This window comes from Calypte anna, chromosome 6, assembly GCF_003957555.1.
Source record: "Calypte anna isolate BGI_N300 chromosome 6, bCalAnn1_v1.p, whole genome shotgun sequence".
Classification (NCBI taxonomy): domain Eukaryota; kingdom Metazoa; phylum Chordata; class Aves; order Apodiformes; family Trochilidae; genus Calypte; species Calypte anna.
In genome coordinates this window covers 27,769,653-27,785,549 of record NC_044252.1, presented here as the reverse complement: position 1 = coordinate 27,785,549, position 15,897 = coordinate 27,769,653, and the positions used below count along the sequence as shown (strand labels likewise).

Genomic DNA, 15,897 nt, shown 5'->3' with positions numbered 1-15,897 from the left:
TTAAAAATATCTGCTCAAGTTTCAAATGTTCTTGCTAGAATTGTCTGCAGGGTCCCAGGGTATTATTTGTTCTTTTACTGAAGAAGGAACATTATATTACGTTTTCACCCAGGTTTTAGGACCCTGCAAACACATGATACCTTTACCCCCAAAATTATGTACACTAACTACTAGAGTTCTCCTGCAAGGGTGGGGAAACGAGGGAAAAAAAAAAAAAAAAAAAAAAAAGGTAAAGCCCTTGCAGGGGTATCAATAGCAACTCAGAAGACTCAGCCTTGCTGTCCAGTCCTGCACACAGCTGTTCCTAACAGTCACCTTATTTTTTTCCAGGTTGCTTCTTGCAAACTCCAACAGTTTTGCTTCCAGATATTCACAGGAATAAATAGTTGTACAAAGTTGGATGTTGTGTCCTCCCTAACATGACCCTACCTACATAGCTCCTCCAGGACTGACAGGCAACCTGAGAGCACAGTTCACAGACATACAGGGGCAGTGATTTTATTTTAAAGTGTAAGAACATAAGGAAAAGACAAAACTTTACTTCCTCCTCCTCCTCATTCAGCAGCACTAACCCCAGGTAAGAGATTTGCAGCACTCCTGTAGCTGTTTCAAGTCAAACACCCAATAGCACAGACTCTGAACTTTCATGTAGAGTCTAGAAAAATTTTATTTTCAAGTATATTTGTATATATGTACATAAATACACTAGGAGGTATATACACTGACATACAGATCTGTTTTACAAATATTTTGGGTTTATATGCAAGACTTCATTCACCTTTAACTCATACAAGTCCCTGCTGCTTTACAGACAAGCCTTTTTAATTAATCCCAATTCACTTGCCTTCTTAATTAATCCCAACTTGCCAGAATGTTGAGAAGGCAGTAAAGTCATTAAAAATCTTGAAAGATTTCCCTACTTCAGGAGCTGGGCATCACAAAGCAGCTCCACATTAAAATAAGAATTCATACACTGTATGAAAGCACCTTGCAATTTTAAAACCTCACATTTAAATAACAGAAAATTAAAATAACCTACAAATGACAACTATAAACTAGCATAACATGAGGACCAAATAATTTTCATCTATGCTGCAACAAATACAGCATTAATTGCTCTGTGTGTTTCCTAATGCAAGGCCAAATAATGTCCTAGAAAGACTGAACCATAATACAAGCAATAAATTCATGTTCAAACTTGACTGTAAATTAAACCCCTTGCAGCCCCATTTCCTCCTCAGTTACCCTTTTAGCCCATTGTTTGGGGTTATATCTTTGTAGGAGTGTCAGGCAACTACACAGTTCATCTAAAGAAGAAAAGAAAATGTAGAAAGTAGCAGAGCTTTGATGATAAATGATGAGAAATAAAAATCAAACACTTTACAAAGCCTGCTTATCTTCTCCTATTAATAATTTGTCACAATTTTTACCTTAAACTTTCAATATTAGTTCAGTCATCATTTTCAGTCGATCATTTTGGTGGAATTCCTGCTATATGCTACAATTATAGATATATATATACATATATATCCATTTAGCATTTGGCTCCAACAATGTTAGATAAGCAAATAAAACTCTACATGTAAATTACACAGACTAAAAGTTATACTTCTAAGAGTAACAGAGATCAGACAATTAATGCAGAGTCACTGCATTCCATTATACAAGTTTCCTGAAGTTCACCTTCAAATTAAAGAACAAACTGAAGAGATTAATTACAACATCTTGAGACTACAGCAGTTGAGAGCCAGGAGTGCAGTCTACCTCCAAGTGCAAAAATTATGAAGTCTTCTTATTCCTTGTATAAAAACATTAATTTAATAGGAATTAAATAAAATTATTAGCTTTTTAATTCTTAATAAAGTTACTATTAATATTAATTATTACATGACATAGTCACATTACATTTTTATTCCTCAACTACCACTAAGTCTGTGAATGCTTTCTGACACTGTATACCTTAATATTGATTCAGAATGGGAAGCTATATAAAGCCCAAAATCCAATTTTCTGGGACATGCTCGAATTTCACTTGTTTCCACCACAGTCCTTACTTTGCACACAGTGGTTTCTTTCAAATGCCACCTTAAACAAATACTTACACAAGAATGTAGAACCTCTGAACTGGGTTCATTACCCCCCCCAGATTCTCAAAGTTACTTTCTGAAGCTTATTTGCCCCTCCCACAACTTGATCATTAATCTGATGAGCAAATATACAGGATATCTGGTAGGCAGAATTATCCACACAAAAAGCAAATATTTTTTGAGCAAAAATATTTATAAAGCATACACACACACACAAGACCCTGAAGTGAATTGGGGCAAAGTAAAATTCAAAATTTGTGGGGAAAAAAACCCAACCAAACCCAACATTAGAAATCTTTCCAACACTCTTAAGCAAAAGCAATATCCTGCAGTGTAACAAAGCAACCAGGTGCCCCTATCAGGCACAGGTGGGCTTAACACAAGCTCATGCCCACTCCCTGGCAATTAGAGGCACCTGGTTGCCTCGTTACACTACAATATCCTCCAAAACTCCCATACCTGTTATGAAGCCAATCCACCCTGAAGACTTCACAGCATGGAGACTGACAAGAAATCAGATTTGTGCAGCCTGTAACCAGGTTCCCACTCAACTCCAGCACAGAGATACCCTGACCAGTTTGGCTTTGCTTCTTTGGCCGAGTTCATGCACAAAGGGGAAGGGGCAGAGCTAGAATGTATGGACCAGAATATTCAACTTTTTCTGCAGAGCAGCATCCTTACACCCAAACCTGGTAAGCTCAGTTCCACAATTCCCCTCATAGCCATGGTTTGAGAGACATGCCTTGCAGGATCCTTGACATTTCCAACTGAATTTTTAACAGCATTTTCCATTTTCTGCTTTTCTGTGGAATTCCTTAGATCTAAGATCTTTTAGACTAGAATGTCTTCCTAACTATAAAGCAAGTATATGGTACCAAGAGGAGTGTCATGAGCAAAGAATAGAGAATTCAATGAGGATGATCAGCTGCCCTTTAAAAATAGCCAAAAAATAAAGGCATCTTGTCATTTAAATAATGGCAGCAGAATACATGTACTTCATAAACGTATGACCTACTGAAGATGAGCTTGCAGAAATTGTTCTCATAGGTTGGCAACACCTCAGAAAGCCTCTGAAGTACTCCTCGTCTGTTAAAAACAAACAAAAAAGGGGAGAAAAAAACAAAATTCAAAATATAGGGGAAAAGTTCTCAACAGTGAGGAAAACCCCCAAAGCTGATGCTTCCTAAAAAATTGTCTATTTTTAATCATTGGATACCTGAAAATTTCCTTCAAATATTGTTATTTTATTCAAAACAGAATTCCTTCAAGTAGCACCAGAGTAAGAGGTTTGATACTCTTAAATCTAAGCTCGCAATGGCAGAACTGAGAAGAACAAGGAATATTTCTTCCACTAAAGATCTTGTGAAGTTATGCTCATAGTCACCATTTTGCCACTCTTCCAGCCTTGAAGCATAATAATTTACCTTTATACTCACTGAATTACACACAGGTAATAAGGAAATTCGTGGATTAAAAAGTTACAACATAAACAAGAATATTTCACACATGGCACAGTGCTGTCCTTGATCACAACAGAAAAGCAGACTAAAACTTAATTGCTGTATTTAAAAATAAGAAGCAAGATTAAACATGTCCATCTGCTTTGGTTTGCATTACCAGATGGAAATAAAAAGTCAAATTTAACAGGATGATTAAAGAAAACAGTGACTGTGAAGAGCAACAGGTGATGTCAAAGAACTGCTTAAAACTCTGAAATAGGAATGTCCTTTGTAATCAAGAAATTTAACCACAGTTTCTTTTAACAGTAGGTAAAGCTTTTTAACATTTTCACAGAAAATTACCTCAAAGCTATCAAGCCAATGCAAAGGAAAAAAATCAGGAGGATGTTCTCAAATTCCACTTCAGTAAAACTCTGCAAGTCTCCATCACTCCAAAAGACTCCAACCTACACTGCTTCTGCTTTCCAGTCCAATTGCTGCTTACAAATGCAGTCTATCTAAATTAAAAACCTTAAGTCCAGATTTAAAGGTATATTCTGCTTACGTTCAGCTGTCTGTCACCTCAGAGTTTTATGTTAGAGGACAGATTTCTGAATGCATACAAATCCCAAAAGGACTAAATGCACTGCAAGGATGTTTATTAACTTGGAAACAAAATAACCCAGCAATGCTCCTGTAGCACAGCATTTGAGAACTCAGTACATTAAACTGTGGTTTGCTTGCTCCCCACCTACTCCCCACCCCCTTTAAAAAAAAAAACAAAAAAACCAAAAAACAAAACAAACTAACAAAAAACAAACAAAAAAACCCACAAAAAAACAAAGATTGACCAACTAAAATCTCAACCCAGCTTCCACGTTCTGGCTCATCTGAATGGAGGACACCTTTCAAGATCTATTCCCTAAGTATTCAGCAACTTCTAACCTATCCTGGCATTTATATCTGTATTAACAGATGCTTTCCATGGAGTTATTTAATGACATACAGCCTGTGTTTGGAGAGTCAGTCTAAAATATCACCACAAAACTCCTCAGCTGTGTAACCATACTTGAATAATAAGCTTCATATCCCCTTCTGTATCTGATTACATTACACAGTAAAAGTCTCAGATTCAAGTGCTTTGTTTTCTCAGTGTTGTGTATTTGCAGAAAAGAATGGACTATTTGAAAACAATTCCATCTTCCTAAAATGAGGACTGGGACAGAACTACAGAAAATTCTATAGACTCCCAAGCTTCCATTTCAGCTCAGTCACTTCTTCTATCACTTCAGATAATCACATAACTTCTGGGTTCCTGCATTTAAAACAGCTCAAAAATAAGGGCCTATTTCTCAAGGCTACTGTGACTACCAGCTACCTAGGGCTTAAAATAAGATATCCATATACAAAGTGGCATAGAGATGTCTAGAGGTGAATACTTCCTGTAATATAAATGGGGTTTGGTCCCTAGAAAACTAGAGTAGTATAAAGCAGTTCTGAAATTAAAAACTCTTGGAAAATTGTGTCATTCTGATTTTAAAATAGATGCTCACAAATGATTCCTACAAAAACAAACAAAAAAACCCCAAAGTTCTGGATTTAATACTTAAATCAGCCTCAGGCTTTCAAAAACATCTGCAAAAACATTTAACACAGCTGTCTTAGCATACTATTACAGCTGTGCACACAAGTGCAGATTTCTAGGTCTTTGACATCAGTCATTTGTTTATCCAGTGTTTGTCATCCTTCAAGAACACCTTCCAGCTCCTGTTCTATGTTTTGAGTTACCCTTTATAAAACTCTCAGCTGACTTTGGAAGCAAACAGAGCAGATCTGCTGATGTGAGAGAACCAAAGCAGCACACTGCTTAGCTCAGTTCCAGCAGCTCTGTGATGGTTCCCATCAAACACACAACTCATTTCCCTCCTCCTCAGTAACTGCTTTGCTTCATCTTGCATGCACCGCAAATACATTTGATTATCAAGTATCCTCCAAAGTACATTCATGAACTGTCCTTGCACACACAGACATGAATGGGAGTTATTGTGGGTCTGGTTTGGGTTTACTGTTTGGGATTTCTTTGGGAGAAAGGGATACTTTGACACAGGCACTCGCTCTCTAGAATCAGGAAATAATTAAATTCTCCTGCATTTCAATTTTACTAGGAAAGCTGGAACTATCAAATATTCTTCTATGTAACAGTATCAAATATTGTTGAGTTCTGAAAGCTGAGATGCATACCAAGAAAGTTATGCTTACCATACTTAATTCACCACTACAATCCATTACGACAAAAAGAAGAGTTATAAACTGCACCATGACTAGCAAGACATTTTTCTGGTTAATTTATCTACATCCCCAGAATGTGGGCAAGGGTGACAACCAATGAAGCACATTTGTCTTGTTCCATGGTGCCTTGTGGTTTACTTGTACCTGGAATAGAAGGTTTCCATGAAGCTCCTCAGGGTATTTAAAAGCCTTACTAAGCCCAGCTCTCCTCCCAGGCTTTGGAACAAAATTGTTGCTGCTCACACTTGACTGCCACAACTAATAACATAAATGGTTAAAATCTGGTCCTTTTGTGATACTTCTGATTTCAATCCCAGCTCCTGCAACCCAACAGTTACATAACATGTGTAACATGATCCCATTTTTCATTGGAAGCAAACTACTAACCTTCAAGCTAACAGAGAACAAACTGAAAACTCAGAAATATGGGAACAAACTATCTCTATGCATAAAATAAAAATGCACATCTACAAGTCTCCATTTAAAGACTGTGGATTCAGACTCACAATCCTGTATAACATAATTCCATCCTACAAACCAGGAATTTATGGTCCTTTGACAGTGAATGGAGGAAGTTAATGACTACTAAAGACCAATGTATTCAGACAACTACAGCAGTAAGTCTTCAAAATACTTTAAGTACTACAGCATATCACAGTATTTTGTTTATAAGATTTAATTCAATGTTGGAAGTAAGGTTTTCTTTGGAGGATGTCAACTTCTGAAATAAAATCTTATTAGTGACTTAGACAATGTATGTTTTTTTCCAAGGATTCACTTAAACAGGAGAACAATTTATACTCCAAGTATTTTGCAATAATACAGACTGCTTCCAAGTTTTAGAACCATCTAATCTAATGAGGAAGTGATTTTACTCACCTCTTTAAGATATATGGCACAGTTTGGACAACAGGACTTCATGCCATAATATTTAGCACATTCTAGGAAGAAATGCACTCTGAAATTGTATCTAGCTCATTAGCTGTCCCTCAGCATCCCAGTCATGGATCACCTCAAGTCTTTAACCTTACAGGAAGTGTTATTTCCTTTTTACAGATGAGACACTGAAGCACATAAATTATGGAAGAAATCCATAAGAAAATGGAGAGGCTGAGTGTCATTTTATGTGTCTGTATCCAACCTTTAAGTACTTCAGCACTTGTTCCACTGCCAGGTAATCCTAGAATATCCTGGCTTTTAAATTCCCTACCAAAATCATGATTCTCAGACATGTGCTGCTTAAAAAATGTAAATCACTTGGAACAGCCAGCTTGCTTCTAAACATCATTATCACAAGCAAAGAGGGTTTTCTGTCATCATATGAGGGTAGCAGCACACTACCAGCCTTAGCTAAGAAATACAAAATACTGATTCAAACATATTATGGAATCCATTTCTTCCACAAGTGACATGAGGTCTCAATTTCGGTAGAGATTTGACAACATTTATTTTTCACAGAATGCTGTTTCTTTAAAAAATTGTTTAAGATGTCTAGCCTAGAATATTTAAGAGAGCTGATAGCTAAATTACTTTTCAGAATCCTAAAAACTTCAAGTTCTAAGTCTCTCAGACAGAAAAAGTAGTTCTTGCACCTTGTGAACCAACAGTGAGGAACAGACAGAGCTGACCCTCAGTTCCATCTCTTCTCAGTAGGGTCTTACTCCTCGTGGAGCTCTCAAAGGAATGCAACTCTGATATTCATTCATGAGGCTTTTAATAATATATAGGGCAACCTAAAATAGTAGTTTCAAAGTTCCCACTGCTCGCCCTCCTCACATGAACTCAAACACTTTGCTTCCAGTTTCCTGTTTTCCCTTTATTACTGTTAATTGCTGCAGTTCACTGGAGTGTCCATGTTTTCAGGTATCATCATTTCTTTCTCCTTATATCACCTCTGCAGCATGTTTTCCAAGAGTAGCCCAGACAGCTTAAATACATCCCATGGAAAGTGAAACCTGATTGCATGAATTTTCAGTTTTCCAATGCATTTTTTTTTAATAGACTGTGTAGCAGAGTTTAAGTTAGGATTTTGAACATCCCAAGGATATTCCTGTAGCATTTCATATTACCTCCTACCCTCTCCACCCACATTTGGATACAATTAAATCAATTTCTAGTGCAGTGTGACAGACTCATCTCTCAAAAACTACTCTTACTCCATTTTAAAAAGTTACATGAACTAAGGTAATGCTTCCCAAAACATGATCATCACACCTTCTTTATGGTTAAAGGAAATAGGAGATGCATACTGTAAGAGTGTTTTTTTGCTGAATAAATAAAAAGCATAATAAATATTAAACACTATAACATTTTGGATGGGCTTAAGCATCCATTTGATACAGCTGAGCTTTTTACACACCCATAGCAATGGCAACAAGCATTTGGTGCTGTCTGAAGGCCTCACAGGGTCATCAGCCATCTGTTCCCACACTTATTTGCTTAAGTAACCAACTGCTTAGTCTGCAAACAAACCAGGCTCCAGAGTCCACAAGCCCTTTACCTAACTCACATTTAGATTCAACCCTACAGATGGTCTCAGACTCAGGCACAGGAAGGGACTCTGTGAAGTAGTTTGAGAAAAGCAGTGCCAACCACCAACCTGCCAGTGCTGAGGATGCTGCAGCTCTGAGAAGAGCTGTGAGGCTGAGGACAAGGAACTCAGCTGCTGACACAATGCTAAGATCAGAATTCTCTGCAGCTGCAAGCAGCAGGACATCAAATAACCTAAGGAAAGGTTATTTTGCTTCAACATTTCACCAGTCCAACCACCAGCTGGTGCCAGGCACCTCATCCTGGCATTCATAGCTCAAGATAAAATAAGGAAAGTGAGTAAAGAAGTGAGCAATTAAAGGTGGAAAAACTCAGGTTATGCTGAGACAACTCAAGCAGCACTCCTCCTCCATTCTCAGTGAGAAAAAGGGGATAATATTTTCATCTCCACAGGAACATGAAGCTAACACACTGACAGATTTGCAGTGAAGGCATGACAGAAGGCAACCCAGAGAGACAGAAAATGAGGCAAGGTAGATGTTCTGGATTAGGGGATTATGCACTTGGGTTTGCTGGTTATAGAAAACAGTGAAGATGACAAACCAAAGACTTTTGGAAAGTACATGATGCTCAGCCACAAGAAGTGCTTTCAGACATGTACAGATGCTTTACTAAAGTAGGGGTTCAACTCAGCCTGCATAAAACCATGTACTCAGGGAGTTAATTTCTGGACTTGTCTATAAAAATCCATAGAAAACATTCAAATGATTTAGTCTTAGGTTTGTGAGTGGACTCAATCTTAAATGCTTTTTCCAAATGAAATGATTGATTCTATATAGGAAACAATGAACAACAAAAAATACACCCAATAAAAATAATTTAAGTTTTACAAAAGATACCTTTCCTTTCAAAAAAAGCACTTTCTAGTGCAGATTATTTAGTTTGTATGGGTGTAGCATGCTCACTATTCCTTACAAATTTAAAATCACTGTCATGTGAACTATCACTATATTTTAGAAGTTTCATACATATGGAGAATATAACTCACACTGGAAGAAGCATTTTCCAGAACATCATCACTACAATAAATTTAAATAAATACCACATTTTATAAGGATAAAATCATAACCACCGATTTTTTTCGCACGTTTAATTATATTTAACTTGTGTTTACTTATACAATGGAAAACAAGGGGTGTAAAGTCTCACACACAATTCCAGTGATGTCACTAGGACTAATTATGCATTGTTTGCATTAGATAAATGTCATGATGATGATAAAGGCAGTTTGGCAACTGAGAGGTTGACTCAGGATTTCACCCAATATAACAGAAGTTGCACTAGTTTAATAGGGATGTTGTTTTACATTAATATCAAGGCAAACCAACTCTGTACCATTCCTAAAAGAGATAATTTTCCTTTCACATCCACACCTGGGCATTCTTGCTGTCTCCTTTGGGTCAGCAACAGACTTGCTAAGAAACATGAGGAAACAGAGATTGCTTGGTTGGGAGGTGGCAAGACAGGTTCCTGTTGGTATTGTTCATTTTTCAGCAAGAACATTAACACTGAAGTGGAAAGATGCAACCAAAGAGAAACATGAAGGATAAAGTCACTCTTTTTCACAACACTGTGAACTCCAACTGGCTACAGCTTAAACTAGCTTTCTTCTAAAGATCATTTCTTATACAACTTTTTCTTTTTTTCATTTAAAATACGATCTGCAATTAAAGGACATTTTCCTTGCATGAGTCATTCTGCAGACAGCAGAATTCAGAGTTTTAGAAAGAAATAAGGATTTTGCCTGGAATAATTTTGCACCAGCAAAGAAAGCCAACAGGACACAGGCTGCATCAACAAGGGCATCACCAGCAGAGATTAGGAAGTCATCATCTCACTCTACTCATTGCTTGTCAGACCACACCTGGAGGATCATGCTCAGTTTTGGTCCCTGGATGTGGACAGGCTGGAGAGGGTCCAGAGATGAGCCACAAGGATGATCAGAGGACTGAAGCACCAGCCGCACAAGCAGAGGCTGAGAAAACTGGGTCTGTTCAGCCTTGAGAACAGAAGGATAAGGGGAGAGTGTTCCAGTACTTAAAAGGAGGCTAAAAAGAAGATGGAGATTCCCTGTTTACAAGGAGTATCATGGACAAGGGGCACAAGCTGCACCTGGGAGATTCTGACTGGATTTAAGAGGAAATTTTTTCACTTTGAGGACAGTCAGACATTGGAGTGGTCTCCCAGGGGAAGTGGTGGATCTCCCTTACTTTGGAAAGTTTTTGTTTGGTTGGTTGGTTTTGGTGGCTTTTTTTGTCCTTGAAGAATGCAGAATCTTTTATAGGAGCTCCAGAAATTAAGAAAAACATGAAGGAGATAATTGAGAACTGTGGGGAGAACATCTGGAGAAAAGCTTTAATAATCAAACAGAAGAATTTTCTCTCTCCATAACAACCAGATACCTAGGGCCAGGCAAAGCAAATTAACTGAAGCATAGGTACTGAAAGGTGCTCTCTCTGCATCTCCTTCATTACATATGCCAATTGGGGATCCACAGTTTATCAAATAAACAACAATAACCACCTGAAGACACAATCTAAGTTTCAAAGAAAACATTTTAGAAGACTGGATACTTCCAGTCATCCAAATACTCAAAAAACTTCAAAGGAACAGCAGTTTCACATACAATTTTTTTTTCTAATGCTCTTTCATATACCAGTGTGCAAACCAGAGGTAGAAAGGGGAAACTTTTTGCTCCAACCTGGAGGAAATTTGTTTTCTTTTAAGAACTCATTCTGTGAGTACCAAAACTAATGAAACCTGTTTTTCTGTAGTGCTGCATCTCAAAATTGATCAACTTGGACATCTAAATATATACAGGGCTGTGTCTGCAGCTTTTCCTGCTGTTGGGCCATTCATAATGTTTGTCTCCCTGAAGTCCCTGGAGTCTCAGAACACAACTGGTTTGGGCAGCCTTTCCCTCTCCCTTCTGCCCAAACCATTATCATCAGGAAAACTGTAACTGGGCACCCAGCTCAAAGGTGCAGATAGAGGAAGGAGTGGCAGATGTAACATTAAAAGCTTCAGTTCCTTAGCAAATCAAACCACCCAAATAAAACTGGACACTGAGTTTTTATTCTTGCAGCTCTGTTTACATCTTGGGAACTAAGCTGGTTGAAGCTTCCAGCTATACAAATAGAACCTGATCACCCTTTGGCTTGCTTACCTTTCACCTGTCTCCTGCAGACAGGCAGACAGAATTTCTTTCCCCTCTCATAACTAAAACTTTTTTTCTCTTCTCATAACAAAATGAAAAATAAAGACAAAAAAAAAAAAAAGAATTAAGTAAGAATTGCATTCTGATATCCAGCCTGAACAAAGAGTAAAATAATGTACTGCCAGCAGAGGCCTGGATCATTCTGAGAAGTGACTGACATGGATGTGAATGACATCCAGGAAGAATAAGAACAACACTTCCCTGTATACAACCAGTTACATCTTTTACAATATAAGGAGTATATACAAAAGCTGATATTAATCTTATTAAGAGGAACAAAATAGTACTAGAGAACCCATCTTTGCTCCAGTGTCCAGAAGCATTGGCAAAGTAGTCTACTCACTTGGTATTTCTCCTGCAGAGGAAAGGCAAGGTTACTACAGTATTGTAAATTAATTTTGACACCTGCTTACTAAGATGGATCAGTTATTTTTGACATCTTTCTGCTATGTTATTTATCAGTCTAGAACAGAAATAAAACAAAGCAAAAAATACTACTCAGCTCTGGCCAAAGAATTAATGGTCCCAAGTTAATTAATAGTAGAGCTCTTTTTTAAGATTACGTTTCGGACACTTGCTAATGCAAGTTGCTCATTCTCAGAACAAAAATATCCACATTTCAGTTCTATGAAAAAAAAAAATACAAACATTTTTATGTTTTTTAAACCTGCCCTTACAAAAAAATAGTTTTTCTCAAATAATCTAGTGGCAGCATACAGGCTTTACACCTATCCAACTGAGGTCATTAAAAGTTAAATTTAAATCTTTCATAACACAGACACAGGCACTTCAAACTGATGAAACTTTGAAACATTGTAAACCTCTAGTATAATACAGAATGTTGTAATAACATTTGCATCATCATATCTACATAAACTGTTAGTGCAGTTGTGATAGCCAAACATACTTTTCAATCTTTGTGTCATTCTGAAACATTTTTCATAACAATTCTTAATGACAGAAACAACAGCTGCAGAGGTGGTACAGAGGTGATACACAATGAAAACAACTTGCCAGATGGAAGTACCACTGATGCAAAAGTGCAGCCATGGCTTTTCTAGGAAGCAGATGCTCACACATCACAGACAAACAGAAACTATATGTAAATATCCCATTATAATAAGTCAAAACCATCAACTGCCACAGAAGTCAGAGTGGTCTTCAATCACCCAGCCCTAATGCAGATTAACATTCATTTTCCAACTCTCCAGTTAGTAATACATAAACTTGACTTATCACCCATCCAACACCCATCTGAATTTTCAGGATTCAAAATACAACCACTCCAAGTGGCTGTTTGCCTTGTAAGACACACTAACATATATCATGCCATCCCCTACTCACAGGGCTTCAAAAGCTTTAAATCTTAGAGGGCTTATTTTCATTGCAGATTTAGCTTCTAAAAATAAAGATTAAAGATGAGCTATCAACAATGCCACTTTGAATGTGTTCTCAGTAAAAAAAAAATAAAAATAGGTCTTTAATGTAATGTAAACAGCTTCCATAATAAAAACCTTAATGCAAGCATCACTCATTTCTAAAGCTAAGCATGAAAGAAAACAGAGGACTTAAGAACTGTATTCTGATATCACCAGAACTCCTAACAACACATCAGTAACCACTGTGTTAGCTTAGCTCGGAAGAGATGCACTTTCCACATTCAGGCAGAACTTCCTCTAGGTGGGGATGGATTATTAACTTTCTACCAGGAGTGAAAATCTAACCACTGTGCCTCCTCACTCAAGAAATATAACCAACAGAGAGAAGCATAAATGTTTTGTCAGATAATAAAGAGAATACCTGTAAGGACTGGTAAAGACTCCAGTAACCACTCAGAGAAGGCACCAATTCACAACAAGCTTTGAAATGTAAGAAATGAAAATTTGCTTCAGGGGTCTGTTGCAAATTGCATGAAGACAAAAGGTAGAAGTAATCACTTTAAAGCAAGGAAATAATAGGTCTGCAAGCCTGTCTCCCACAGATCATTACACACAAAGAAGACTGACCTGGGCTTCTTTTCCTCACCCTCAACCCATGTAAAACCAGCCCATTGTTCACAGCACAGAGCAGGGCAAAGCCCAAATCCTCAATACACACAGGCAACAAACGACCAACTTTTAAAATCTTATTACCAAGTTCATATGTTGACAAGATGTATTATATTTGCTTTACATTACCTTTGCAGCTCTCTTACCATCACACTTATGGAATAATCCACCAAATATTATTAGTGAATTGTTCCTTTCTCTGCAGTGTGTATACTACTACAGCAAACATGTCTGACTCCCAGAGACTCAACTTCCTAAGCTAACAAGTTACTACTTTTTTACTAAGGGATAAATACCTGGATTAAATGTTTAAGAGAGATGCCAGTTACAAAGCTTAATTTTGGTACTTCAAAGGGAAAACTGAACTTGAACACAATTTTTAAAAGCCATTATTGATCTTTTCACATGTTAAAGTACTTCCCAAAGACAATTTATTAATATATTTATGAATACTTGAAGACAATATTTTGTAAGGCACAGCCTCACCCCATATACATTGCTATTAGCTGGATATTAGAACACTTTCCAGCTGTACCTGTCAATATATTTTAAATGGAGTTCAGGGGTGTTTTATAAAGGAATGAAATGAGATGTCCTGTCCAAGGTTACACAGCAAAATAGCAGCAGTGTTCTTCACATCCAGTCTTTACACCAGCACCAAAGGGGGTGGGGGAGAAGTGACAGCACTATAAATTAAGCTTTCGTTTCCACTACATTTAGAAAAGCAAGTGTCAGGGGTGTGCTTCCTTCTCACTTATCAATGACTCAGTATCACATCCACTTTTAAGAACGAGAAGGTAATTCTGGCTTCACTGACCACTCAGCTCCCTTGCAAAAACATGTTATTGTTATACAATTACGGCTCTTTCCTTACAAACCTTGTCACCACAGATGTAAATTTCACCAAGTTCTGTTTATGTTATCCTGAATGTGCCTGACTAATGCCTACTTCATGGAAACGCTTGAAAGAAAGGAAGACTGGAATGAGCTAAACATTTTCACTCTCCGGAAGGAAAAAGTAATTCAAATCCACTAGAAATTTGGGCTCCCTGGGCAGCCCCATGAAGTGCACATCATCTCCATGACACTTCCAGAAGGGAGAGCAGGAACGAAGCTTTAGGCCAACTTCTCTTCATCTCACCATCAAGTGAAGCAGCCTATTTTCAGCCCTAGAGTTATCAAGTACAATTTTCTACCAGAGAACTGCACCCTGTGCTCCGAGAGGGTGGAACCATGAGGTGGAGGAGCCTACTTGATCCGTAACTTCCATCACACACGAATAAAATCATTGCAAACAGGAGAAGGGAAAAAACAAACAAACAAACAAACAAAAAAAACCCAAAAAAAAACCCAGGCAAGTAACAACGATAGAAAAAGGGGATTATGATAAGCAGACACTTACTTGAACCTGCCCTGGCAATGTTGGCACTGGTCTCCCACCCAGCCCTGGTCGCAGACACAGGTGGAGTTGACACAATGACCCGAGAAGCAGGAAATTTTGTCGCAAGACTTGGACTGGGATACCTGGGCATAGAGAGCCAGGTACAAGAAGCCGTAGAAGAGCAGCCAGCTGTTCACATCCAGGAGCGAGGAGAAGCAGCAGCAGGAGGAGAAGGAGGAAGAGGAGGAGGGGAAAGGTGTCCAGGCGCCCCGGGACGCGGGGGCAGCTCCCGCTCTCCTCACACCGCTGCTCAGCTCCATCTTCGCGGCGGGGGCCACGGGCCGAGGCGCGGCCACCAGCGATGTCAGAGCCGCCCGAGCACCCCGGGGCAGGGACAGCTTCCCCCGAGGAGAAATAATCCAGGCAGGGAGATTCAAACCCCCCGCTTCCTTCTCGCCTTCCTCTCCTCCCACCCTCCCGACCCCAGCGCTGCCTCCGCCGGCCCCTTCAGCCTCCCGGCACCTCCTCACTCCCGAGGGGAAGCCCGGCAGCCCTCAGCCATCCGCCCCTTCTCTTCGTCGTCCTCCTCAGGGCTCATCGCTCCCGTCTTCTTCCATGGAGAACTGCTTCTTGACCTTGTGTTTTCTCCTCGCCAGATATGCCCCCCACCGGCGTGCTCACACACACGCACACCGCCCTCCACCATGTAGCCCCCCGACTCCCCCTTCTCCTTTGTAGTCCCTCTCTCTGCCCGCGGCACACAGGAGGCAGCGAGGAGGAGCGCGGGAAGGCGGGGGCCGCCGCCGTCCTCCTCCTCCTCCTTCTCTCGCCAGTCAGATGGGAAGTGAGGGCGGCCCGGCCCGGGAGCCGCTACGGCATCCCGCAC

General features: G+C 39.1%; 1 protein-coding gene across 1 annotated transcript in view; it reads right to left on the bottom strand.

Annotated features, from left to right (window-relative positions):
* The window catches only part of ATRNL1 (attractin like 1), a 461,414-nt gene extending 445,986 nt beyond the window's left edge, over positions 1 to 15,428 (bottom strand). The window contains exon 1 of the mRNA XM_008490117.2: positions 15,033 to 15,428. Within this exon, the coding sequence (XP_008488339.1) occupies positions 15,033 to 15,331 (299 nt within the window). The 5' untranslated portion in view covers positions 15,332 to 15,428. The remainder of the gene's footprint in view (positions 1 to 15,032) is intronic.
* Between the last annotated feature and the right edge of the window lie 469 nt (positions 15,429 to 15,897).